Consider the following 27,353-nt stretch of genomic DNA (forward strand, 5'->3'; position numbering starts at 1 on the left):
AAATACAATGAGGTCATTACTGTTTGCATGATGAAGTTGTGGTAAAATACATAGACTGTGAGCCTAAGGCCAGCGGATAGAAGAATGACTGGGTAACATATTCAGAAAGAGTGAATGAAAAATAACCAAAATCACCGAACTCAAACTGGAATGACAGGCGGTGGTTGTTACAGTAAGGAAAGACATTCGCAGTTTCGCCCGAAAGGAAAAACATTGATTGCGATAGACTATTAGCTATAAGATGTAAGGATCGCAGTTTTATCGGCCGTAGAAATTTGTAAACTTTCGCTTACTAATTAAATTACCAAGCATGGTGTCACGCTTGCACAGGCCAACATGAACACATCTGACTCGATGACTGCGGACACTCGCTGTCAAAACGTTGGCACGAGAAAGCGCGGCAGCAGCAAGCGAAGTGACCTGCGTGCTGTCTCTCGGGTCAACGCGAGCTAAGCAGCCAGAAAACAGCCCACACGAACATATCCGATAAGACGCCGCGCTTCGTCCCTTGCCCGTGCGAGATGGAGCCACCACCGTCGGCTCGCTCTCGCACGCTTTCACTCGCACACACAGTCTACGGCTCTAGGCCGCGATGGTATCGCACTTGAACTTTATACGGAACGTAACGGAAACGGCCGAAATTCGCCTGGAGTGTACATAACAATATGATCACTATATATATTGCAATAAATAAATTGAGATCTCTAGTAAAATCCAGCACTGAGTGCCATTACTGTCGCTGGTTTCTGCCCTATACAATGATCACTTAATTCGCGCCTTTGCGAATCCATTGTTCGGAGTGCTATTACAGATGATCCAATATTTATTACAGATATATTACAGATGATCCAACGTTGTCGAATGCAGTTTGTGTGAGCGCACAATTTCTTCATAAAAGTTTATCTTTATTTTTGTTTCTGCAGGATGTCTAATCCTAACGTGACTAGCTTCATGCGAAAGATGGGATTTCCTGGGCGTTTTGACAAGCTCGAGGAGTTCTACATACAGAGGTTCGTTATTTATATTCTCAATATCAATGTCTTGTCAAGGTTCTGTCGCATAAATAAGGGAGAAACCACAGTGGTTTTCGATATCATTAGGAAAACTAACTGAACGGGTTAATATATCATCAATTTGCACCATGCACATAACTCTAATTTCAGACGGGACAAGACGTCTGAAAAAGCAAGACAATGAGGCGCTGCATTTATGATCAAGTCTTGTGTATTACTTTTACGTTTTGCACGTGACACTGAATCCGCACTGGCTACACAGTTTCACAGCGCATTGTGACAGCGCCCACCACCGAACTACACTTGAATATGCTGACGCATACGCTTGTTCGCATATTCCGCACTGGCGGCCCCTAATGGTGACCTTCGCAGGCTCACTCAACCGACTTAAAACAGTAACCATGACATGAAAACTGCATTATGGAAATTCGAAGGAGTGGGCCACACATCAGCCCTGCACTCTCTTGCTCGATAATATTGTTACGCCTGCGAAAGGCTTTTATTGAACAGCCAGCCAGGCAGAGTTATTCGCGACGGCCTTGATCAGCTGAGTGCCTGTCGAGATTGAGCTAGCCAGCCGCACGTCGTCTTTCTCTTCACCCGTCTTGCATGCCCCACATTCTGTTAAGGCGTAAACCTCGAACGCACGTAAGAGTGTCACATTTCCCTCCGCGCAGACGAAGCCCAACGGGTAAGTCAAACAGGCTGTCGAGAGACCAAAGGCTTTAAACGGGCGACATGCGTAATTTCACCCTTGCTGACCGTCGGCGATGTAAGGCGTGCTATACGGTAGGTCAATTCGCTTATACGATCCGTGATAACATAAGGCCGCACAGAGTGGGTCAGTAGCTTTTCACATAACCCATGTTTCTTGTTGGTTTCCACAGCCACACGAAGTCACTAGGGTCATATATCACGTGTCGGCGTCGGCGGTCGTAGCGTGCCTTCGAGCGGCCTTGTGAAAATAGCGTGCGCAAAGAAGCAAGTCATCGGGCCTCTTCAGCAAGAGAGGTGGTCTCGGATAAACAAAGGTTATCGTGGCTTGAAAACGGGAAGATAGTGTGCAACGTATAGATAGTTTTCATGTGACGTCACGGAGGCAGCTCCCACCGTTCTAGTACCTAAAGATGGCGGCTACGATGACGTCAGTGCACCGTCTTATCACGCGCACTCTGTTTTACTTTTTGACGGCGACTGTTTTTCACAGGTTTATCGCTGTTATCGCTGTGACGTTGACTGTTTTGCACAGGTTTATCACTGTTATCGCTTTGAAGTTCGACGCAAGACGCGCCTGTCGTGCTGTAATGCTGTCATGTTTCTTGATTACGCCGCTTCTCGACTTGCTGGTACCTAAAGATGGCGTCCGCGATGATGTATGTGCAAACTATCTATAACGCGGTGGACAAGCATAAAGAAGAAAGACAGGACTATAGCCCATAGTTTCGTGTTGTGAGGTATTGAATGCGTACGTAACGAACGGTAGCACGCTGTCCGAGTTCTTATGATCAGACGCGACATACATGGACAGCATGTTAGTGAGGGTTCTGTTGGTGCGTTCCGGAACGTAAGGCCATTTGTTTATGGATGATACGGAGTGGAATGCCGAAAACTTGAAGCACATAGACGGAGCATCTCTTCAACCACGTCTGCAGTGAACTGGCGCCCATGATCGCTGATGATCGCTGAGGTCCATGTCGGAGAATGACGAAACGCTGCAGAAAAATACACACTTCAGAGGCACTTGCCGATGGTATAGGAGCTGTCTCACAGTAGCGTGTCAAGTGACCGGTACACACGACCGCGGGAATGGACCGAGAAGGTCGATTCTGACTTCCTCGAAAGGAGTGCTTGGGGGTGGCACTGGATGTAGTCGACCAGGTGGAGCGCTTGGCGGATGCTTGTGACGTTGGAACTCGTTGCAGCTGCACACGTACTGGTCGATTGTCTGATGTATTTTAGGCCAGTAGAACCTTTCTTGCGCGCGGTAGAGCGTTCGCGCAGATCCCAAATGACCAGAAGTTGGATCGTCATGCATAGCGCGCAATACGGAAACACGGAGACTCTCCGGGACCACCAGGAGATTCGTGGGCCTGTAGAAGAATAGTTCTTTTTGTACAGTACCCCGTCACGAACGCAGAAACGAGTGGATGGTGCTGATTTCCTGACAGTGGTGAGCACTGGCTCTAAGTTCTGTCCTTTTGCTGCTCGATCTTGAAGGTAATAATATCAGGAAATCCTGGCTCCAACGATGCGATATAGCGATTGAAATTGCCCGCGTCGCAGTCCGTCGTCGGAAGCGGAAGGCGCGAGAGGCGGTCAATGTCGGCGTCCCGTCGGCCGCTTTTATAAGAAACGGTAAAATCGTACTCTTGTAAACGAAGTGTCCAACGCGCAAGCCGACCTGACGGATCATGGAGATTAACCAGCCAGTAAAGAATGATGGTCTGTCACCACGATGAAGGGGCGTCCGTACAGGTATGACCGTAAGCGCTGTACAGCGAAAATCACTGCGAGACATTCTTGCTCTGTGACACTGTAGTTGCGCTCGGACTTGCTTAAGGAGCGACTCGCATAGGGAACGACGTGTTCTTTGGCGTCGACGCGTTGAACAAGGACTGCGCCGATGCCAATACCGCTGGCGTCCGTATGAACTTCTGTGGGAGCCGCATGGTCGAAGTGTCGGAGAATGGGATGGGACGTCAGAGGCAACTTCAGCTCCCGAAAACTGGCCTCGCATTCAGGGGTCCATTCAAAAGGAACGCCCTTCTGAAGGAGGCATGTCAGCGGATACGTGATGTTGGCAAATCCACGAATAAACCCGCGGAAATACGAGAAAGGCCCAGGAAACTGCGTAGCTATTTTACAGAGCCAGGTTGTTTGAACGATTCGACAGCAGCAGTCTTCGCTGGATCGGGCCGTATGCCATCCTTGTCCACTAGATGGCCCAAAACCAGCGTTTGGCGCTCTCCAAAATGGCATTTCTTCGAGTTGAGCACCGAACCTGCTCTTCCCAAGCAGTCTAGCACAAGATCGAGACGTGCGTTGTGTTCACTGAACGTGCACCTGAAAATCATTAACTACATCGTCTAGGTAGCACATGCACACTTCCCACTTCAAACCATGCAGGATGTTGTCCATGAAGCGTGCGAAAGTGGCAGGTGCATTACACAACCCCCGAACGGCATCACAATAAATTCAAAAAGTCCGTCTGGTTTTACAAATTCTGTTTTCTCCTTGTCTGCCTTGTGCATAGGAATTTGTCAGCACCCCGACCTCAAGTCGCGAGACAAAAAGTAAGATGCAGAGAGAAAGAGAGACAGAGAAAAACATTTATTTAGACCATCGAGTTGATCTTGAGGACGAGTGGGTGGTGTCCTCATTCCAGGACTCCACTGGCCATGGCTGCTCGACGTACTTGCTGGACGAGAGCTTCCTTGTCCCGCCAGGGTATCGCCGGTCAGCTGTACCTCCCACTGCTCAAATGACGTGTTAGGCGTCTTTAAATGTTCAGGTTTGCCCCCGCACCCCCACGAGATGTGAAAGAGCGTAAGGCGTGTGTCGCCGCACCAGGGGCAGATGCCGCGATATGTTTGTGGGTATATTTTGCTGTATCTGTGTAGGTTTGGGAATGTGTTTATTTGGATAAGTCTGAGGCCTATTGCCTCTTCAGTGCTGAGCTTTTTGTGAGAGGGAGGATAAATCCTGCGGTTGAGTCGCTGGATCTCGAGTCGGTCGCAGTAATTTGATGACAGGGGCACAAGGGTAAAGGGTGGGGATTGATCAGACGATTGGTTTTGCCCCGCTCGGTTAATTAGCGCTCGAGCTAAGGCGTTCGCCCTTTCGTTCCCCTCCAGTCCCGCGTGACCCGGCGTCCACGGGATTTGATGGGATTCTTGCAGCCTTGGGCCTAGAATTTTAGCCGCCAGCACCGGTGTTCGTCGGTTAGTAAAGTTGCGGCAGGCCTGTTGCGAGTCGGTAACGACATGAACTTCCCTGCCCACCCTGTCATGTTGCTTTATTACTAGCGCCACGGCTATGGTCTCAGCCGCAGCTGGGGTCTCTGCCCTGACGGAGGCCGCGAGGGTTACGGAGTTGTCTCTCCCGTTCACGGCAGCTACCGCGAAGAGGCCCCCTGCAGGGTACGCCGCCACGTCCACGTACGTTGCGTTCGAGTCACCCTTGAATTGTCGGCTCTGTCTGTCGACCCGCGCCTTGCGTCGTCCTTCGTGCAGTTCATGACTCATGTGCTTTGGTATGGGGTTCGCCGTGATCTTGCTTCTGACCTCGGGCGGGAGTGATCGTTGCCCATCGAGGGCACGAAGCTCCGTTGCCGTGCCGGCCCGGTGGAGGATGGCTCTGCCCGCCGCCGTGTTCTGTAGTCTGGCTTTTTGCGAAGCCATAACCGCGTCCGACAGCTCAGCGAAGGTGTTGTGGATCCCGAGAGCCGCTAACTTCTCGTTTGAGGTGGTAACAGGGAGACCCAGGGCCGTTTTGTACGCGCCTCTGATGATGGCATCGACTTGTTCATGGTCGCGTTTGTTTAGCGAGTCGTAGTGATACGGCATGCTAAACGTTACTCTGCTGATCACCAGAGCCTGTACGAGGTGGAGCGTGTCCTCTTCTCGCATGCCCTTGCGGCTTCTTGTTATTCGTTTGATAATCCGCGAGATCTGGTTGGTGGTGGACCTTAGGGTTTGGATGGTGTGGGTGGCTTTCAAGTTGCTCTGGATCCAAAAACCCAGTATCCTAGTCTTTTTGCTTTCCGTGATCTTGTGGTCCTCTAGATAGAGTTCGATAGGGCCGGGTGGCTTGTAGATTCCTCCTCCATGCACCCGGATCAACTCGGACTTCTCGGGCGCGCAATGCATCCCTCTCGCTGCCGCAAATCGCTGCCGACCCTTCAGGAGGCCGTCGCGGCCTCCTGAAGGGTTGCCTCCTTTTGCGCGAGGTAGCCCTTTGTGGCCCAGAGCGTGATGTCGTCTACGTATAAGGCGTAACCTAGGTCTGGGATCTTCCGCAGCTCTTTGGTCAGTGCTAGCATCGCGATGTTGAAGAGAATCGGGGAGACTATCGCCCCTTGAGGCGTTCCTTTGTTCGGCACGTCGATCGTATCTGATTGAGTCTGGCCTATTCCGATGGTTGCCGTCCGGCCCGTCAGGAACGATCTGACGTAATTAAAGATGCGCTCTCCGCAGCTGATGTCGTTCAGTCCCTTGAGAATGGCCTCGTGAGAGATGTTATCGAAGGCCCGTTTCAGGTCGAGGGCGAGCAGGAGGTGTTCTCCTCCCTTCGGGATGCCCTTGAGAACTTCTTCCCTCAGGATTAGGAAAGCATCATGCGCAGATAGTCCCGGCCTGAAGCCAAGCATGGTGTGCGGGAAGAGGTCACCGTCCTCTATGTAATGTTGGAGGCTGGCTCCGATGACCCTCTCGTACAGCTTGCCGAGGCACGGTCAGCGAGATGGGACGTAGAGCATCGATCGCGGGCTTCTTGCCTGGTTTGGGAATGCTCACGACTTCCGCGTGTTTCCACTCGTTCGGTACGTGGCCCTTGCTCCAGAGTTCCTCGTTTAGGTATTCGGTCAAGTCCAGGATGTGCTTCGGGCTCAGGTTTATAATCATGGAATTGGTGATTTTGTCGGCCCCGGGAGCAGTGTTGCGCTGTGAGGCTCGTGCCGCGGCATACACCTCTTCCTCCGTGATCGGAGCGTCCAGTTCTGGTCTTGGTTCCCCTTCGTATTTTAGGAGGCAGGGTCGTATGGGGTCGCTACCCAGGTATCTGCCTTTTAGGGTGTCAATCAGATCCTGGTCATTCCCGGGGAATTTGTGAGCGATTTATTGAAGCGTCCGACTGGTCGTCGATTTAGCCTTGTCGGGCTCGATCAGGCAACGCAGGATGGCCCACGTCTTCGCCGTGCTCAGAGTACCCTTGAGCGAGGTGCAAAACTGGATCCAATTTTTCTGCGTCAGCTCGGTCGCGTAAGCTCTGGCTTCTTCTGTTATATGCGCGATTCGTAGACGGAGTTTCCGGTTTAACCGCTGTCGCTTCCACCGTTTGTTGAGGCCCTCACTGGGCTTCCCACAGGTGTAAGAGCCGGCGGTCAACTTCGGGCGTCTCGACCGTGCGCTGGATGGTTTTGGTGGTTTGGATGTGGGCGTCTCGGAGGTGCTGCATCCATTCCCCTATGTCCGTTATACCGCTTTCGGGTGGGGAATGCTGCCTGTACGCCTCCCAGTCCGTGGGCCTAATTTCACCAATTGTTCTCTTGAGTTTCGGGGTGGACACCGAGATGCTGAGGATGTAGTGATCGCTGCCCACTGTTTCGCCCAGGTGCGTCCATGAGTATTCCCTTACGTTTTGACAAATGACAGGTCCGGAAACGTGTCCCGACTAACACTGTTGCCTACTCGGGTTGGTTGGAGGAGGTTGGTTATCAATTCGAGGCCCGTTTGGTCAACCGCATCGATGAGCGACCTCCCCTTCTGCGTGTCTTGTTGGTAGCCCCCAAGCCGTGTGTCTAGCGTTCATATCTCCCAACACTACCAGCTGGTTGCAGCCAGCGGCTCTCGCGCTGTCGTGAATGATGTTGCGGAAGTCGTCCTTTTGAGCCCTCGGCGGACTGTACAAATTCAAAATGAAAGTGCTACGTCTACCCCTCTTCTGCGGGAGGACTTCTACTAGCACGTAATTAATGTCATGATGTTGATAATGGTGTCCCACGGCCGTCTCCGTTTTGTGAACTAAAAGCGCAACCTTTGGTGCTCCCACGTGTTTCATTACGTAGTAACCCCGTAGCTTAATGGGCTGGTTCCCGACCTCTTGAAGGCAGATAACGTCGGGGGGGGGGGGGGGGGGTATGGGTGATTTTGGATGAAGAGCTGGAGCGAACTTGCCTTCTTGTTGAAAGAGCGACAATCCCGCTGCCAGATCTCGAGGTGTTCGTGGGCGCTGCGTGTGGTGTTAGCCATTGCGGACGTTCATGCCGCCGCCGTCGCAGTTGTCGGCGTCGCTGACGTCACCCGTATTGTTTATGTGCCTGTACGCCTTGATGCGTGTGTTGTTGTTTTCGTCGTCAACTCGCTTGCGCGAGCCAAACTCAACCTTACGTATTCTTCTTTCAACGTCTTCACTGCTTAGTGTGTTCTCCTTGACCTTAATGTTTAATTCGCCCATCTGGTAAAGCATCAGTTGCATCGTAGTATAAATGCTTTCGAGGGTGACTACACTTGACTGGCCTGCTGCTGCTGAGACAGCACCGGGAAGCGAGGAGGACGATGCTGATGCTGATGAAAGGCAGTCGATGGCATCATCGATATTTGGAAGAGGACACACGTACTTTTTAGTGATGGTGTTGAGATTCCGGTAGTCTACACAAAATCGCCATGCCCCATCTTTTTTTTTAACGAGAATCACTGGCGGTGCCCACGGACTGCATGATCCTTAGATTACATTCTTTTTTAGCACTTCGCAGACTTGGTCGTTGATCACCTTGCGTTCTGATGGTGAAATTCTGTACGGCTTCTGTCGCAAAGGCTGGGCAGATCCCGTATCTATGCGATGGTGTATACGTGAAGGACGGAAACGATGGTGGCCCCTCTTGCTGCGAAAAGTCAAACAGTGCGGCATGTTTTCGCAGAATATTCGCCACTTCATGACGCTGTTTAGTGCTGAGCGACTTGTTCACTATAGCTAGAATGGAGGAGTCCACAGCAGGGCATGCATTAATGAAATGGCGTTCATTCGAAGAATCAGGGGCCTCTGTAAGAATAGCGAGTGACAGCACTTGATCTTCATGGTAGGCGGCAAGCTTCCGGCCCTGTGGTAGTATTGCAGGTTCACTGGACCAGTTTACAGTCCATAAGCTAGTGCATCCGTGAACAATTGATGCGGTATCAGAACATTCCTCTTGATGCAGCTCAGCCGAACGGGTTCGACGGTAGCGTCAAACGTTCTGTCGGTGGTAGGGAAACAGGAGACTGAAACACAGGTTGCAGATAACGGAGGCACAACTGTACCCCTGAATACACAAAGCACACTTTCGTGGTACGGCGGGCTCTCCATAAAGGCAGCTGAAAAGCTCGTACCTACATTAATTTCTCCAGTCCCGCACTCGACAGTGGCACCACTCAGTTTCAAAAATCAAGGCCTAGTGTGATGATTATGGACGTTCGTCACTTGTCTGTGCGTCTTAAGACGAGAAAAGAAGCACAAGAAACGCTAGTAGGCAAATTTTTTTTTCTTTCAAACACACAATGGGCCAGGAAAGGAAATGAAAAGAAAACAAAACAATATCACAGAGAAGTTTCACGCGCACACTGATGTACGCGAGGCTCAGTCCTACAACACCGTTCGGCGCGTCAAGAGTTCTAAAAAACCATCTCACGGTTTGGGTCCTGACGACTCGCTTGTCGTGGCCGCGGTACGATCACCGAGGCGAGCCGAGGCAGAGGTGGTACGGTTGCTGCTGCTGGAACCGTCGCCGGCACACGGCTGCGCTACCATGTGCAGCGCCTGACTACGTTGAGGACACCACTGCGATGTCCGGTCACAACTCACAAGGACCGCAACCCAGGGTCAACCCACGCGGACAGCTCCTCGGTAGGCCTAGACCAAGAACGGCCCTCAGCAACTGCGCCCTGGCCGGCGCCGCTCCGCAGGCCTCGTCCTCAGCATCTGGCCCGGATAGGCACACCTTGTTCCCTCGGCCGCAGCAGGAACAACGCCCCGAGCTCTTCTTCCCGAGCGTCGCACCCGATCTGCTGCCACCGTGGCTTCGCCGCTCGAGCTCCTCCGCACGTTCTCCACGTAGCATTTCTTTTTTTTTTTCGTTGTGTTCCTTTTTCCTTCCAGCTCCCGTGCCACCTGCCCTCAGCTCGCCTTCTTAACTTCAGTATGCGATTTCTTCAGTATGCACTTCTATAGAGTACACAAGTCGCGGCGTACACGTAAAAAATTATAAAAAAGGAATATTGTGCCCTTTCCCCACAATATCCCCTGCTCAAGACAGTTGTTAAAAAACAACTTTTAGAAAAAATACACACATGAGTTCATTTGTAAACGATGAAACGAAAAGGATGAGAAGTCCCGAAGTCAAACGAGGCTGAGGTAGTCGGCACCTATGTTTTCGGCGCCCTTAATGTATTCAAACACGAAGTTGTATTCTGTTAGCAAGAGACTCTAGCGGAGCACTGGGCTATTCATATGTTTGGCAGAGTTTACGTAAGCGAGAGGCTGGTGTCAGTTTGCAGCACGAAACGTTTGCCGATGAGATACACATGAAACTTTTGAATAGCCCACACAACTGCCAGGGCTTCTATCTCGATAGTTGAGTAGCGGGTTTCCTGTGCGAGGAGTTTACGGCTCACATAGGCTACTGGTTGTAGCACCCCGTCGTGATGCTGCAATAAGACGGCACCAATACTGGACGAAGATGCGTCCGTGCGTAATATGAAGGCCTCTTGTAAGTCCGGTAATCGTGAAATAGGACTAGACGATAGCAGGCGTCGCAACGTTTAAAAAACTTGTTGCTAACATTCTTCCCACGTCACCTTGTTGTGACCTCGCTTCTTGGTTGTTTCCCGTTTGTGTAGGCCAACAAAAGGTATTTCTTTCTCTTGTGCGGTGTCCGTCTGAACAACAACTGCGGCGTGTTGCAGGACGTCAGCCGTGGACTCTCTTTCCTCATATTTCTTTAGGAGGTTGATATGAAATAGGCTCATTTGACCTCCGAGGTCTATCAAATAGCCATAGTCATTACGTTTTTCGACGACTGTGAAATGTTCCATCCCTGTCAGAATCAGCTTGTTCCTATCTGATGGTAGGAGCATTAATACTTTGTCAGCTGTCGATAGTTGTCGAACTCTTGTTTTTTTATCATAATGCTTCTTTTGTGTAACTTTTGCCATCTGTAGTTCTTCATGGGCTACCTTGCAGGTGTTTTGCAGGCGCTCCTGGAGCTTTACAACGTATTCATAAGTTGTCTTCGTTTCGGCATCGACGTTATCGCCTGTCCACAGTTCCTTCAGAATGAAAATCGGTCCCCAGACGAATCGACCGGAAATTAGTTCGAATGGTGAGAATCCAAGGCTTGCTTGGGGAACTTCAGGGTATGCGAAATGCAAGGGTGCCAGGTATCTATCCCATTGTTTAGGGCATTCTTGGCACATGCGGCGGACCATTTGTTTGAGAGTTCCATTGAACCTTTCCACCAGTCCGTTTGCAATGGGATGATAGGGAGTTGTAGGAAGTTGGCGAAATGAAAGTAGTCGCCCGAGTTCTTGCATAAGGTTGGATGTGAACGACTTTCCACGGTCGCTCACTATTTCTCGTTGGACTCCAACCCGGGAAAACATTGCTAACAGCGCTTCTGCCACCCGCTCGGTCTCAATGCTTGGCAGTGCTACAGCGCCCGGATAACGCGTAGCAAAGTCCACCATCGTTAGCACGTACCTGTTTCCCTTAGCTGAAGTTGGGGACAGGGGGCCAATAATGTCGACGGCGACCCGTTGAAATGGTGTGTCAATGATGGGCATATTCCTCAAAGGGATTCGATCAGCAAGGTGTTTTGGTACTGTTCTTTGACATATGTCACAAGACTTTACAAAACGTGTGACATCCGCCTGTACACCAGGCGAATACAATTCTTGAAGCACACAGTCTGCAGTCCTTCTTTGCCCCTGATGACCAGACAGAAGACCTCCATGTGCCATTTTCATCACTGCGTTCTGGAGATCCTTGGGGACCACAAGTTGCTCCAAGTCGCGCCGTTCTACAGTGGAACGGAAAGGAAAGCAGTTTCCCTTAGCTGAAGTTGGGAACAGGGGGCCAATAATGTCGACGGCGACCCGTTGAAATGGTGTGTCAATGATGGACATATTCCCCAAAGGGATTTGACCAACGAGGTGTTTTGGTACTGTCCTTTGACATATGTCACAAGACTACAAAACGTGTAACATCCGCCTGTACATCAGGCCAATAAAATTCAAGGACATCGTCTGTAGTACTTCTTTGCTACTGATGACCAGACAGAAGACCTTCATGTTCCATTTTCATCACTGTGCTCCGGAGATCCTTGGGGACCACAAGTTGCTCCAAGTCTCGCCGTTCTACAGTGTGGTATCGCCGGAAGAGAACATCACGTATCAGCACAAACTCTGTAACTGCTGATTTCTTGGATGTGGTTTTCTTCCCCAACGCTGCGAAACAAGTTTCTAGCGTGGGATCGGTGCTCTGTAATTTCCGCAGCTCTTTCGGCCTGATGTCCAATGGGTTAATCCATGGAACTGATAGTTCTCTTTGTTGCTTGTCTTATTTTCCTACAGCTGCTGACACATTATCTTTCTGTCCTCTATTCGGTGAAGTTATGCGTTCAATTTTGGCTTGATGGGTAACCTGATCCGTGCGGACCAGTGCGAACCGAAGTCGCTGTGCCGGCTTCGGGATATGGGGTGTACCTGAAAGTAGTCCTGTAACGTTGCCTAGCACAACTTCATATAACGGGTTCTCCATGCAAACAGCACGAACCTGTCCCTTGAAGAGTGGAGAATCAATACATACTTCTGCTTCCGGTAAACTCTTTGTAGACTGCTCCAATAAGCGGATAGTGCGGATGCTACCAGTCAGTTTGGAGTCGGCAACCAACGATGGTTTCACCACAACTGTATTGCATCCGGTATCCCGTCCTATGGTAACTTATTTTGCTTCCAGGTAGCCCTTTGCTGTCGGCATCTGCTTCGACCCGCCATCACAAGTCACATTGCTTTGTGTACAGTCGCAAATGTCATGACTCTGGATTACGCTTTTCTTTTCATGTCCAGGTTCTACTAACTCTTCATGCGGCGCTTTCTCGGATCCTAAGAGAGAGCATGATGCTTCCCCTCGTTTTTCAGAGTCAGCGGGGCAGCTATCCGATCTGTGTCTTGTCTTCTTGCACATCCAGCACTGTGGCGACTTCGGTGCTCGGGATTTGGTCCAGCAATCCGCAGCTCTGTGGCCCTGCCTGTTGCACAGAAAGCAAAGCAGTTTTTCTTTGCTTTCGTTTGTAGTGCCCACTTTACCAGCGATCATAGACTTCCGTTTTCTTCTTTACCCTTAGCGAGATTCACGATTCCCTGGGCTTCCAAGTACTGCTGTGCCGTCGTTGCCAGCGTGTCCAGATTACGACATCCTCTTTCCTTCAGAAAGATAGCCAACTTCTCGTCGCACCGTCTTATAAACTGTTCGGAAACCATCTTGTCTCGTAGTGCTTCATATGTCTTCGACGTCTTCGCTAGCTCTTGCCAATGGTCGGAGTATCCCAAGAGGTGCCCTGCGAACTGTCGTCTTGTCCCAGCATTTTCGGGCCGGGCATCTCGAAACTTGACGCGGTATCCCTCTCCTGTGTAACGGAACTGCTGTAGCAGCGTCTGCTTCAGCTTTGCGTAGCCGTAGACATGCGTCCTACCACCATTAATACTTCTCCCGTGAGACACAAACTTAGCGACAAGGCCCAGTTGTCTGTTGGCCAACCTCGGCTTGTGGCCACGGTGTCAAATCTCTATGTACGCATCCAATTCATCCCTACCCTCATTATAGGGCGGAATCAGTCTTGTGCGGGCTGCGAAAACTCTGACCACCACCTGTGCCGTCGCCTACAGAACTCATATTCGGACGCTACGCCTCTGCAGCCCGACGTCACTTCTCAAAGAGGGCTCGTTCAGCCTCCATGCGAGCTAGCTCCCGCTCTGCATGTGCTGTTATGCGTGCCTCTTCTCGTTCTTTCGCTCTTTGGTCCCTCATTTCCTTCTGCTCAGCGCTCACCCATGCCACTAACGCCTTCTCCCCTGAACCCCATCTCCTTCCCTAGCTCCAGTAGCTTTCTATTCTCGTCCATTCTCGTCTGCTGCACACAAACAACCTGAGGCTCTAAGATAGAGACAGAGCTTCGTCTGGTTCGCGGACGCCAGAAATTGTGATGATTATGGACGTTCGTCACTTGTTTGTGTGTCTTAAGACGAGAAAAGATGCGCAAGAAACGCTAGTAGGCAAAAAAAATGTTTTTTTTCTTTAAAACACACGATGGGGAAGGAAAGGAAATAAAAAGAAAACAAAACAATATCACAGAGAAGTTTCACGCGCACACTGATGTACGCGATGGTCAATCCTACACCACCGTTCGGCGCGTCAAGAGTTCCAAAAAATGTCGCAGTTTCGCCCGAAAGGCGAAGCATCTATTGCGATAGCAAATTGGTAGAGAGCTATTCGGAGTAGGGATAGTAGAGTACTTTTATCGGCCGCATAAACTTCGACACATTCGCTTTCTAACTGAATTGACAAGCGTGGTGTCATCGCGCACAAGCAAACATGAATAGATCACACTGAATGACCGCAGACAACGACTGTCAAAAACGCTGGCGCGGCCGCTGCAGCGGGCGAAGAATCGTGCGGTCTATCGCTTCAACGGAAACTGAGCGGCGAATAGACAGCGCATAAAGGTCAGAGCCATGTGGAGACACGGCCGGGCTCGACTGGCGCGCGCGCTCGCTCGCTTCTTAAGAAGCGAGTGCGCGCGCCAGTCGAGCCCGGCCGTGGTGGAGATAAAGAGACGGTGCGGGCGACGGCTACCACAGCCAGTGCAAGCGTATTTGTTGGCAGATTAGAAGCTGGTCCCCCCGTCCCTCCCGCGCTGCCTCCCCGCTTTTCTTTTTTTCTTTTTTGCTTTCGCGTGGGAGATTGCGTTGCCAGTTCTCCTTGCGCTGGGTTGCAAGATAAGCATTTGGTGCCGTAGCACAGCGTCGCCCCGCCTCCCTCTCCCCCATACCCCCACGGCCTTTTGGGCGACAATCGCGTTTGCTTTCCGCCGTGCGTTGGCTCTCCGTGATAGCGCGCGTCCCCCGCGCGCTTTTACTCGTACGGCACACGGCGACGATTTTATCGCCCTTGAAATCTATACGGAACCTGACGGCGACGGCGACGGCGACGACGACGCCGACGGCAGAAATCCCGTTGAAGTGTCCATATAATTGCTATCGCAATAAAACCATCTCACGGTTTGGGTCGTGACGACTCACTTGTCGTGGCCGCGGTACGATCACCGAGGCGAGCCGAGGCAGAGGTGGCACGGTTGCTGCTGCAGGAACCGTCGCCGGCACACGGTGGCGCTACCGTGTGCGGCGCCTGACTGCGTTGAGGACACCACTGCGATGTCCGGCCGCAACTCACGAGGACTGCAACCCAGGGTCGACCCACGCGGACAGTTCCTCGGTAAGAAGAGCGTCCGCGTGAGCCTAAAGAGCGTAAAGAGGCCTCTAAGGCTCATCGAGAAGCCAAAAAGTTGGGATTACAAGAAGAAGAGGTGCTCCTTAGATGGAATACATACCGAGAAAAGGGTTGCGAGTGAGCTCGTGCAACAGAAATTAAATGCGCAAGTGAACGTTGGGTGCATAACATTCACAAAAGAGACAAAGGCGCTCCAAAAAGATTCTGGAGTCATATAAAAGCACTCGGAGCTCCAACTAAAAACTCGCAAACGGCTATAAGGGATGAACACGGTAACATCTACGAAGGAGACGATGCGCTGCGGTACATCACAGACGTTATCAGGCATAACTTCGGCACGACAAAAAGCGTAGTTCAGACAACTAATCCAGCAACAGCAGAGAGGCCAGAGAGATCGAAATTTAGCATAGAAAGCTTTTATTGGAAAAAGGCAGCAGAAAATGTCCCTAACAACACGGCAGCACGACCCGATGACATCCCAATACAGCTAATCAAACACCTCGGTCCAAAAAGCAAGGCACTGCTGAATAATGCTATACAGCAAGTGATTAGAACAAGAAAATTCCCGTTGGATGGCGTGAAAGCAAGATGAATCTCATCTACAAAGGCAAAGGAGATAAGGATAAGACGAGCTCGTACAGGCCAGTTACAGTAACGTCGGTGATATATAGAATGGCAATGCAAGCCATAAAATTAGAACTGTCGAAGTGGGTGTAGAAAAACGATGTATTCGGGGAACTACAGAATGGGTTCAGGCCAGGCAAACGCTTAGAGGATAATATGTTTGCACTAACTCAGTGCATAGAGACTTCAGTAGCTCAGAAAAGACCTTTATGGATAGCATTTCTAGATATTAAAGCAGCTTATGACAACGTAGACAGGGAATTGTTGTGGGATATTCTTCAATACGAAGGCATAGATGACGATTTCGTGGAGCTGCTGAGAGAGATATATAGCGACAACCAAGTACAAGTGGTATGGGAAGTAGAAAAGGAAATGAAATGGTGGGAATTCACCAAGGATTTAAGCAAGGATGCCCTCTGTCACCATTGTTGTTCACGCTTTTCGTCAAGGGTATAGAAAGACGACTGGAAAACAGCGAATTAGGTTTTGATTTATCCTACATGCCTAATGAACAAATGGTGCAACAGAAGGTCCCTGGAATGATGTACGCAGACGACATTGTGCTACTAGCGGACAATAAAAAAGATTTACAGATACTTGCGAATATCTGTGGGAATGTAGCGGCAAAAATAGGCCTTAAGTTTAGCACAGAGAAATCAGGAATTCTGATCTTTAATGAAGAGACGAGTAACTTCGTGGTGTCAATTCAACAGCAAGTAATACCCATAGTGAAGCAATATAAGTACTTCGGCGTGCACATAAACGAAGGAAAGAATTACTCAAACAACCACCAAGATAATCTGAAAATAAAGGGGAAGCGGAATGCAGCAATAATGAAACACAGAGCACTATGGGGCCACAATAAGTATGAGGTGGTGCGTGGAATCTGGAAAGGAGTAATGGTGCCAGCGCTAACATTCGCAAATGCCATTATATGCTTAAAATCGTATATATTGGCGGGTTTGGAAGTTAACCAAAGATCAATAGGCCGGTTGGCTTTGGGAGCACACGGTAATACGACAAATGACGCAGTGCAGGGTGACATGTGTAGGGCCTCTTTTGAAGTTAGACAAGCACAGAGCAAAATTAGTTTTGAAGAAAGGCTCAGGAACATGGATGAAAATAAATGGGTGGCTAAAGTGCACAAGTATCTCTACGTGAAAAGCGTGGACACAGAATGGAGGAAGAGGTCAAGGAAGTTGGCAGCCTAGTACAGGATAATCGAAACTGTAAATAGACAACCAGGAGTCATCAAAAGGAAAGTGAGAGAAATAGAGACCGTGAATTGGATGCAAAGAATGGAAACAAAAAGGACAATGGAGATTTACAAGAATGAGAAGAAAGAAATTAGAAGGGAAAATCTGTACAATAACACAAAGGGCCTTGCTATTTGAGGCTCGAGCAGGTTGCCTAAGGACCAAAACATACCGGAGCAAATATTCGGAAATAGATGAGGCATGTGTATGTTGCAGTAAAGATCCAGAGACCACTCAGCACATACTAATGGAATGCGACGAGATCCACCCAGCGAGAACCGTCGGTAACGTGCAACTCGCAGAAGCGCTTGGGTTTAAAGTGGAAGGAAACATCAACAGATCAGCCGTAGAGATAAGCAAGAGACGATTAGAGTACTCGTGGAAAAAAAGCAGGGAAAAGATGGATACGACCTGATCTCTTAAAATCATAGGTAGCAGTACAAGGTAAATTTTTGAAAAACAAAATGAATAATGAGAGGTATAAAAAAATGGTAGATAAAGCACATGTATAGTATACCTGATTAAATCAAGCAGGCTAGGTGACTATTTGTCGCCGCCCCGTTTCAAAGGGGATACCAATATATCATCATCATCATCAGGCTCGGCAGCTCGGGAGCGCGTTGATCGCGCGCCTCATCTAAATCGCATATCGTCGTCTGTGCCTACGCGCGCTGCATTTGCAGGTACCTTACGTAGATGACACCACCATACTAGAGGAGGCTCGGGTCGTCTGCCCATGCGCGCTTGCCTTCCACTGGCCAATAGCAAGCGCTTGCGTGGCTCAGAGGTAGAGTGTCTGGCTCCCACGCAGCGGATGCGGGTTCGATCCCGGCGGGAAAAACGTACTTTTTTTCGCATTTCCAGCGATAGCGGTTACGGCGGCTAAATGCCGGCGGCGGCGGCATCATCGCGAACCGAAACAGATGCGGGAATGAGCCCACAACAGCTTACGCTGTAAAACAACGTCTTGTTTGAAATACCACTGGGAGGGGACGCGCAAGGAAATTCCGAATGAAACCGTGAAACTGGGACCACAACCCAACGAAGTTTTGGACTGTTTAGCTAAAAATGGTATGGGAGATTATATACGGTGCGGAATTTGTCAAGATTGGCATGGACACCGGCCGTGGCGACGAGATGGCCGAGTATGGTTATTTCACGGTGTCCGAAACGTCATTTTGAGGAGCTCAGCTACCGGCCGGCATTACGGAATATCTCAGAATAGCCGAGAGGCGCTGAAGATGGGAGTCAAATGTTTTTCAAAAACGATGGCATCACCGTGGTAGTGCAAGAAAGTTGACCACATGAAACAGTAAGATGTGAATCCGTCATGCGCATCAATGTGGTCGGAGCATTGCAGAGACCGAAATGCGTGACTTCAAAGGGGCCATCAAGAGTTACAAATGCGATTTTTTTGCCATGCTCCAGAGGATCAACATTAATCTGGCGATAACCCGAGTGAAGGTCACTAGACGAGAAATATTTGGCACGGTGACGACAGTCAAGGGCGTTGTCTATACGTGGTAAGAGTTAAACGTCTTCTTTGTAAGCTTTTGAGGTGTTGATAGTGAAAACAAAATTTCCAGATATTGTCATTTCTTCTACGTTAGCACGACAGCAGATGTACATGAACAAAAGAATGGTTTGATAACGTTCTTGGACAGCATCTTTTCCTACTTCTGTTTTGAATTACGCCGCGCTCCGCAGCGGAAACACGATATAGGCGGCGCTGAATCGAATTCGCATCACAGATCGGAATCATATGGATAATAGCTAGGTTTTAATCTAACAAGCAATTCGATCAAAGATATCGGCACAGGACTGAAAGACATCGCGAAGTTCTTCTGCTTGCGAGAGCAGGTATGCAGATATCATTTTTTCAGCATTGGCACATGACAACGTGATGGTGGTGCGAAAGTCTGAATGGCTCCCTGGGCCGTCGACTGCGTACACAAAAATGTCCCATTCCTGCAATGACGACATGTTGGTATGCGTAATATCGCTTGGTAGCACTTGTCAAATAGGCCAAAGTTTAAAAACTGTACACGCATTTGTCTTCCACGTACGAGGACGATAGAGTGCGTCAGGACCACGTCGAGTACCGAAGAAAGAACGTATTCACTGCAGCAGAACTGACAGTTGGGCGAGTTGGTACGAATTATTAGTGAAATATTTAGCGCGCACAATCGACAAGGACGCATTAAAGGGGACACACAAATGCTTACTCACAACTGTTTATTTTTTTATTTTTCGGAAAAATACAGAACATAAATACCCCAGCTATCTGCACTGAGCATGTGCAACAAGAGTCGGCAGTAAAAATTGAAACAGACTAGAACAGATTAAAAAGGTTCAACCAGTATTCAAAAATGCTAATTCTTTGTCAGTAATTGCAACCGATGGTTGACTTATGCATTTCTAGCACACTTTTTGATATAGAACGCTTCTGTTATTTCACGTGTTTGTTTTTATCTGAAAACAAGATGTCAGTGTCCAAAAATACCAGTTCACAATGACATAGATTACAGTGGTTCGACAAGTGTGAATGATTTTTTTTTTTGCCGAGAGAACGTTGATGTTGTTTTAGGCGTTTTTAATCCGTTTTTCATCGGTTTCTGTTTATACTGACGACTCTTGTTGCAAATTCTCAGTGCAGATAGCTGGGGTATTTATAAACAGTTGTGAGTAAGCGCTCGTGTGTCCCCTTTCACTGTGTCCTTGCCTATTGTGCGCGCTAAATATTTCACTATGAACGTATTCACCATCGAATACAAGGAGAAATCGACTTATCTGGATGTACGCGGCGGATTGCGGTGGAAAATTGAGAAACTGTTCTGAATATAGGCGGCTGGGAGCGTCGGAGGCTACGTGAAGGTCAGAAAGGGAGTTCCCGCTAAAAAAACACCTGTCGAGTAATCGATGAGGCCTGTGTGTGGCGAGATAAACTCGACGCCAGGGATCACGTCGCGAGAACACTGCGAGAAAACAGAAAACAAAACAGTGGTCTAATGACCACAAATGCACACTCAGGCAGTGCCATTTCAAGGACGGCAAGGTGGTGCCATCAGCTACCCATGCTGAGCGCTCAATAGGAGGACTAATACTTTTAATGAGATGAGTACGGAGAACAGCGCTCATTACTGAAATCTAGGCCCCGGTGTCTATGAAGGCCCTCACGGTAACATCGTTGACTTGACTGTCCAGAAGATTTCGGCGCGTGCATATGAGTACAGGACTTTCACGCCATGTCATTCATGCCAGCCTGACCTTCGGGAACTGCACGGCTTAATTTCTCGGGGAGTAGGTGCCAGGCCATGTAGAGGAGGATGACCAGGACGGGTGTTCTTGCGGCGAAAGAGATCAACGGCGTTCTGTTGACGCTGAATGGTTAATATTAAATTTGTAACTACGGCATTAGAAACTTGTTGATCAAGGCGGGGATACAAACTTCGAGTGTGGCGTTCCTGGTGAGGTCCAGCTCGGGTGCTCCAATTTGGAGCCGAAGACAAATGGCTACAGCCGGGACGGACAACGTGTACAACTTGAGAGCAGTTGAAACATGGGCCGATTGTCTGCTGTCCTGCAGTCAGCCGGGCTTTGTTACCGTGGGAGTGGACCGGCTTCTGGGTGGCAATGGCAGGGGTACTTTTCCTTGCAGGGATAAACCAAAGGGATGAAAATCCCAGGTTCGCGAACTACTTGCGGACGACTGCTTGCATGAGCGCAAGGGTGGGTGTGTTGGCTGACTGAACATTTGGAAGAATGACCGCAGGAGCGATTGCTTCTCGTTTGACGTCGGCAATGCAGGTGACATCTTCTGACGCTGTAGACTCAGTAAACGTCGGCGGGTGCTCGCATGATGATGTGGTGACGTCGTTGGCAGACGAAGGACCTCTTCGGTTATGAAGTTCTTGTTATCTGACTCTTGTGCGAAGCGTTGACACTTCTCAACAATGGCATCGACTGTGGTAGTCCTTGAAGAGAAGCAGATTGAGCACATCGCCGGGTATTCCCTTCCAGATGTCAGAGACCTCTTTCAGATTGGTCATTTTGGTGTCAACTTTTCGACTAAGGTCAAGCACCTTTAGTATAAAGAAATTGCGCGCTTCAGTCGACATCTCAACGCCGGATGCTAGCTCCCTTTTAGTGGCCTAATGACGACTAAATGGCCTGCCAAGCAACTTAAGAAGCTTCGCTTTGCAAGTATCCCAACTGGTAAGATCCTCTTCATGCGGTACCCCACCCGTGCCATTCCTTTGACGTTAAATATAACGCTGGCTAACATCAGCGTGAGGTCTCACCTGTTGTGGTCGCTGACGTGCTCGTAAATGGCGATCCAGTCTTCGACACCTGTGCCATCCGTGTCCTAAAGGTTCCCAGGCCCCGAGGGTGCAAAAGAATCACAATAGCTTGTGGATGTTGTGCCGTCTTTGCAGCGGCTTTTGGCTGCTGCGCTGGCGCAATCAAGAAGGTGACCGCTTTGAAGCGTGGTTGATGAAGCGGGCATGCAGGGTAGGCTTACCAAAAACCTATAAAAAACAACAAAAAAAGAACGTTATGCGGTTAGCATACATTTACAAATTACAGTTAGATACAATGTGACAACTGGTACAAGAACTATAAGTAGCCGCGACAGGTGCGAGGCTCTCGCGTCCGTTTAGCCATTTCGCCTTTCTCTTCGTCATCCAACCGACACTGTTAGTCTGTTCACTGTCTCGACGCAATATGATAGCGGGTGGGACCTTAAAGTTTCAAGGTATTTACGGCCAGTACAGTTCCTTGTCTCAGAAGCTGTTCATATTAAAGCAAATGTTTCATCATTCCAAAATATTGCTTTTAGAAGATAATGTTCCTTTCAAACGCAGCAAAAACACACGAAAGTCATTATTTATTTTTATTTATTTGATAATACCTCACAGGCCCCGTAAGAGGCATAGGGTGAGGGGGGGGGGGCATACAGTACAATTCAATACATTGTATATGAAGATTTCCACAGAGTACAAATTACAGGGCAGTAGAATATTAACAGATAACTATACCTGCAAACTATTCATGCAGGAGTAATATAATACGAATTACAGCCACAATACACAATATAACACTGTCACCATACAATTGCGTCATTATACATTATGTAGTCAAAAACAACAAATGTGCGACAGTGGTATGAAAAGACAGACGCCATCAGTTTGAAAAGTACCCTTGCAATAGCTAAATTAAGGATACTATGCGCCGTTAAGAATACTAAGCACAGTGTGTGGAAAAATGTTTTTTTTTTTCAACTGAACACAAAAAGCGTCATGGTCTCTAAGTGAAGCAATGTTGTCTGGTAAGCTGTTCCAGAGACGGATAGCGCGAGGTAGTGGAGAAGAATTAAATGATTGCGTCGCACCATATAGGCGGGCGTAACTGAGCGCGTTGTGCAATCTTCGCGATGTATAGACTTGATGATTAAAACAGGGTAGTGATAATTCGTCAGAGTGAATGACCTTATGGAACAATGACAGGAATGCAATATTACGGCGGGTACTTAACGTTGGTAATGATAGTTTGCTTTTGATTTGCGTGATACTAGACAGGGCACTATAGTTCGTACGTTAACGGTAGTGCTCTTTAATTTTGTCTATTCAAGTTTCTATCAACAAGCACAAACAGATGCATAAACGTGCCTATGTGTGCGAGTAGGTTCGTCCTGTGCATTTCTGGTGTTTATTAGGGCTACATGCATTTGTAAAAAAACTTTCGTGATGCAGATGGCAGATTTCCGCCAGCTAAGTCCGAAAACATCAGAAAGGGAATGTCAGCTATATTACATATAAAATGTCTAATTAGCCAAGTAATGTTCTCCATAAATGAAATATTTAGGTTTAATTAGGCCATCGATAGCAACGGCAGCGTTCAACGAGACAGGTGCCGCAAGAGTGTTCCGGTAAGTGCACTCACGTGCCGCTTAATAGCTCCTCATACCCCACGCATGTTATGCAAAATGTAAAAGAAATTTCAATACATTTCGCTGCAGTTACACACGGCTTTTTAAAACTGCGCAGCAGAGCAGTAAAGTGAAGTATGTCACAAATTTGCTAGTGCCAATAAGGTAAATCATTGAATTTACGAGTGCGAAGGGTAGTTGATTACTTCACAAGGCCATTGTCTGGAATTGCTTAGCCAAGACAGGCATCCAAGATCAGTTGGTAAAGTAGAAAAATGGGTGTGTTTTGGTGAATAAATTCAATGACAATGCCACAATAAAGAAAGAAAGAAATCAGGAGAATGCTACTCAATTTCCCGTCCTTTAAGCACGTACTACAGACCTTATGAGCATATGAATATTTACATGGCAGGCGCAGTGGATCCCTTGTTAAAGCAAATATGATATTTCTATGCCAAGACAGAAATGCTTATGTTGCTTATATGAAGAGCGAATATATTTATGGGCTAATGCGATGGCGGGCTCAATTTTGTTCTTCGCAGATTGCTTGAGATCGTTCAGACCCTGCGCAAGAGTTACATGGTTTGGCAAGAAGTGTTCGACAACAAAGTTCAGGTAAGCGCAACGCTGGCTTCTAGACATGCGGCTGTCTGGAACTCATTGGACGGACGTGTTTAGTTTCAGCAATGCAGATATTACATTTCCTATGTGAATACACAAGAGAATCAGAAGGGCACGGTTACATCAAGTCTGACGAATTCTTTCTTTTTCTTTATTAGAACACCCCGCAGTGCCGAAGGGCGTAACAAGCAGGGCTGTCACAGCAACGAGTAGAATGCATATTTATTTATGCAGTGAACTTGCTCTTTATTCAACCTGTTCAACCTGTTCAACCTGTTAACTGTTCAGACAAAAAAAAAAAAAACAGGAATAGTATACACGCTCGTCTTGGTTTGCTACTGAATAATTTTTCAGTCATGATCATTACGTATTGATACTATAAATGAAAGAGTTATATGTCTGAATGCAAATGCGAATGAAATTCAATGCTGAGTTCTGAAGCCACTAATATACACAATTTAAACAGATGAATCAATCATTGCCAAAATTGTTTTATTGTGCATTCATCGCATTTCTTAGAAGCCCAACCTACGTTAATAATAATCATCCATAAGCCCATTATAGTTTTGTGCATAGTGTAAGCTGGGCGTAACAAGCTGTCGTCGTTACACGGTGGTGTAACGACGACAGCTTGATGACGACGGCGTGAGGCTGACGAAGTCCGTATGCAGCCGATGGCGGGATGACGACGGCACCACGAGAATCAGTTGAACTGTAATGGCGACGATGGTATCACGAATAATGCATGACGGCGACTCTATGACAATGACGTAATCACAACGATGTCATGACAACGGCGACATAATCACAATTGAACTACGAGAGAATGATTATCCTGGCAGGAGTCATGAGGGAGGTAGCGGCCGAATACGTCCATACTGCACCAGGGAGGACAATTCCTTTTCAGCCGAATACGTTCATACTGCACCAGGGAGGCGAATTCCTGTTCTGGTGAGGGAGTGCCTTTGTTGAAGCTTACTGGTCCTTATTAATTTGGTTGCACCTGTACTAGTATGCATGCTAGTTTTATGCTTGCAGGCGCAATTTGGAATCAGCCAGCGCAAAACAGGGTAATTGGAGATCGCAGGGAGATGCCTTCCTCCTGCAGTGGACATAAATATAGGCTGATAATGATAACGATGATTATCATTGAATGACGTGGATGGAATGTAAAAATCACAGCCATTCCACTCTGTGGTTGTGGGCTGCCAGTGGAGCTGTAAAAGAACTACACAAATATCACTATGCGAGTAACTGCGAAAATGAACGTTTTTTGACAACGCACAACTCTGCGAACACGCGAAATCGCTACTAATAGTGCCTCGACGTGTCCAGCTGACCAAATTGAAACGCGCCAAGCGTCTCAAGACGCTGGCTTGCCCGCAACAAAATCGTGAGGACGTTCTATGCCGCTTGTCGATGCATGCGCTCGTGGCGTAATGGATTCAATGTCGGGCTTCTGTGCTAGAGGTCCTGTGTTCGAATTCTACCGGGGGATAGCTTTGATAATGTTTATTTAGGTATTCATTGCACAATACTTGTTGAAAATGAATATACAAAGTCAGAGAGACGCTGAAAGCCAAACGACGAAACTGAGGCAAATCCATGTACTTACCATAATTCCCATGCTGGCTGGATCGCCCCAACGACAATGGTATGGTGACTTCACTATGAAGATGGTAAAAGGACGAAAGTATGACAACAAATGCATGATGAGGACCCAATGACAACGATGACATAACAACATCGGCATGATCGCCACTGAATGGTTACGATTGAATGACGGGGATGGAATGAAGAAGCGGTATGACGACGCCGCATTACAACTAGATGATGGTTCCGAAAAATTGACTGGTGTGACGTCGACGGGATGACAATGGGAAGAAGGCGATGATGACAACTGTATGACGACAGCATAAGCACTAAGGTAGGACCATGAATGTATGATGACGATTCAATAACGACGATGGCATAGCAATAGCGGCATGATCGTGATTGAATTATTTTTTTTATTTGGGTGAATCGAGCCGAAGCCGAAGTGGTGACAAAAAAATACAAATCAGGTGTCTTATGGTCTTGCATTATGAGCATGTTACATGCCGAAGTTGATGTCTGCAGTATTATTGACAAAAAATCCACCGAAGTAGACGAAACACCTACTTCTGGTAATTTATTCCAGCATGTAATGGCGGCTGCAGCAAAAGAATACAGCTTATGTGACTTGTGGTTTGTTGGACCATTTTACTGTGACTCGTCCGAAGTGCATGTCCCGCGAGGTCTTGAAGGTAGGCAGAGCGAGTTATCTTGAAGTGGCCATGATGGAACGCATGCATATATTTCAACCTCTATAGGACTCTACCACGAGCGAGTGACTGTAGATAGGCCTTGATAGTTAACTGGCTAACACTGCTCCATCTTGAATAATCTAGGAAGGTAACTCGAACCGCTAATATTTGTATTTGTTCCAGTTTGTGAAATAAACATTTCTGATACGGACACCAGATTGTATCGGCATACTCCATGGTAGGCCTTACTATACTTTGTAAGCTTCCAATTTGACAGGCGCTGTTGCTCCGTTAGTTTTATTTTTAACAGGGACATTTACCCTGGGCTTTGCGACAAAGTTTGGTTTCCCAACTTAGAAAATTTCTCATAGGTATCCCTACATACGTTATGCACAAATTGGGGTATTGTATAATGTGCACGTAAAGTCATCTGTTTTTTTTTTTCGTTAATGAATCAAATGTATTTTTTTTTGTTCTAGTAGTGTTTAGTTTCAATACCCGTACATTGCACCACTCCTGAATGGAATGGGAAAAAGTATATAACGTAAGTTGATCTGCACAGTTAAACACTGATTTAAGTATGACGCAGTCGTCTGCGAACAATCTATGTACCGTCGGGTGAACACCGCATTGTCTGTCATTGATATAACCTAAAAATAATATGGACGCAAAAATTGTCGCTTGTGACACTCCAGAAAAAAAAAACACTCAATTTATCAGAGGAACAAGAATTCACAGTTACGCTTTGCATTTTTTCAGTAAGGTAACATGAAATCATTTTATGATTACCGTAAGCATGAAGTTTACTAATTAAATCAGCGTGGGGAACAAGATCAACATTTTGGAAAGATAAAAAATAGCACGTATTTGACCTCCTCTACTATGTTCGTTAGCAATGTAACATGTTAATTCTGCGAATTGCATTGTAGCTGACAAGCCAGACCTGCACGCATGCAGTTCATGGCACAATAGATCGTTCGGTTCAATGTGAATAACAATGGCTTTGTAAATTATGTGCTCCAAAACCTTGCAACACGTGCTTGTGAGTGACACTGGCCTTTAATTGTTCAAGTCTGACTTGGCACCGGATTTATGGAATGGGACGACATTTGCACAGCGCCAATCTTCAGGGATAAACAACGTCCTCTGTGTTTACGTTTATACGCCGGAGGAACTATTCCAGAATCCTGAACGCCCTCATGTAATCAGGTTTCAGTTCTATCTATGGCGTACGGATGATAGGATAAAAAATTGCTTTAAAGGGACAGACAACCGCTCAGAACATGAATTGAGATAGCCCCGCGGATGGAAAGATCATCTATCGTCTTGGCAAGAACGGGCCCTGTTTTTCTCATTAAACGTGGATTTA

General features: G+C 47.9%; 1 protein-coding gene across 2 annotated transcripts in view; it reads left to right on the plus strand.

Annotated features, from left to right (window-relative positions):
* LOC119453929 (beta-hexosaminidase subunit alpha) overlaps positions 1–27,353 on the plus strand; it is a 106,240-nt gene that overhangs the window by 57,493 nt on the left and 21,394 nt on the right. For both annotated transcript variants that reach the window (XM_037715967.2, XM_037715965.2), the window contains exons 9-10: positions 924–1,010; positions 23,621–23,693. In XM_037715967.2, the coding sequence (XP_037571895.1) occupies positions 924–1,010; positions 23,621–23,693 (160 nt within the window). The remainder of the gene's footprint in view (positions 1–923; positions 1,011–23,620; positions 23,694–27,353) is intronic.

Source organism: Dermacentor silvarum, chromosome 5 (assembly GCF_013339745.2).
Source record: "Dermacentor silvarum isolate Dsil-2018 chromosome 5, BIME_Dsil_1.4, whole genome shotgun sequence".
NCBI classification, from domain to species: Eukaryota; Metazoa; Arthropoda; class Arachnida; order Ixodida; family Ixodidae; genus Dermacentor; species Dermacentor silvarum.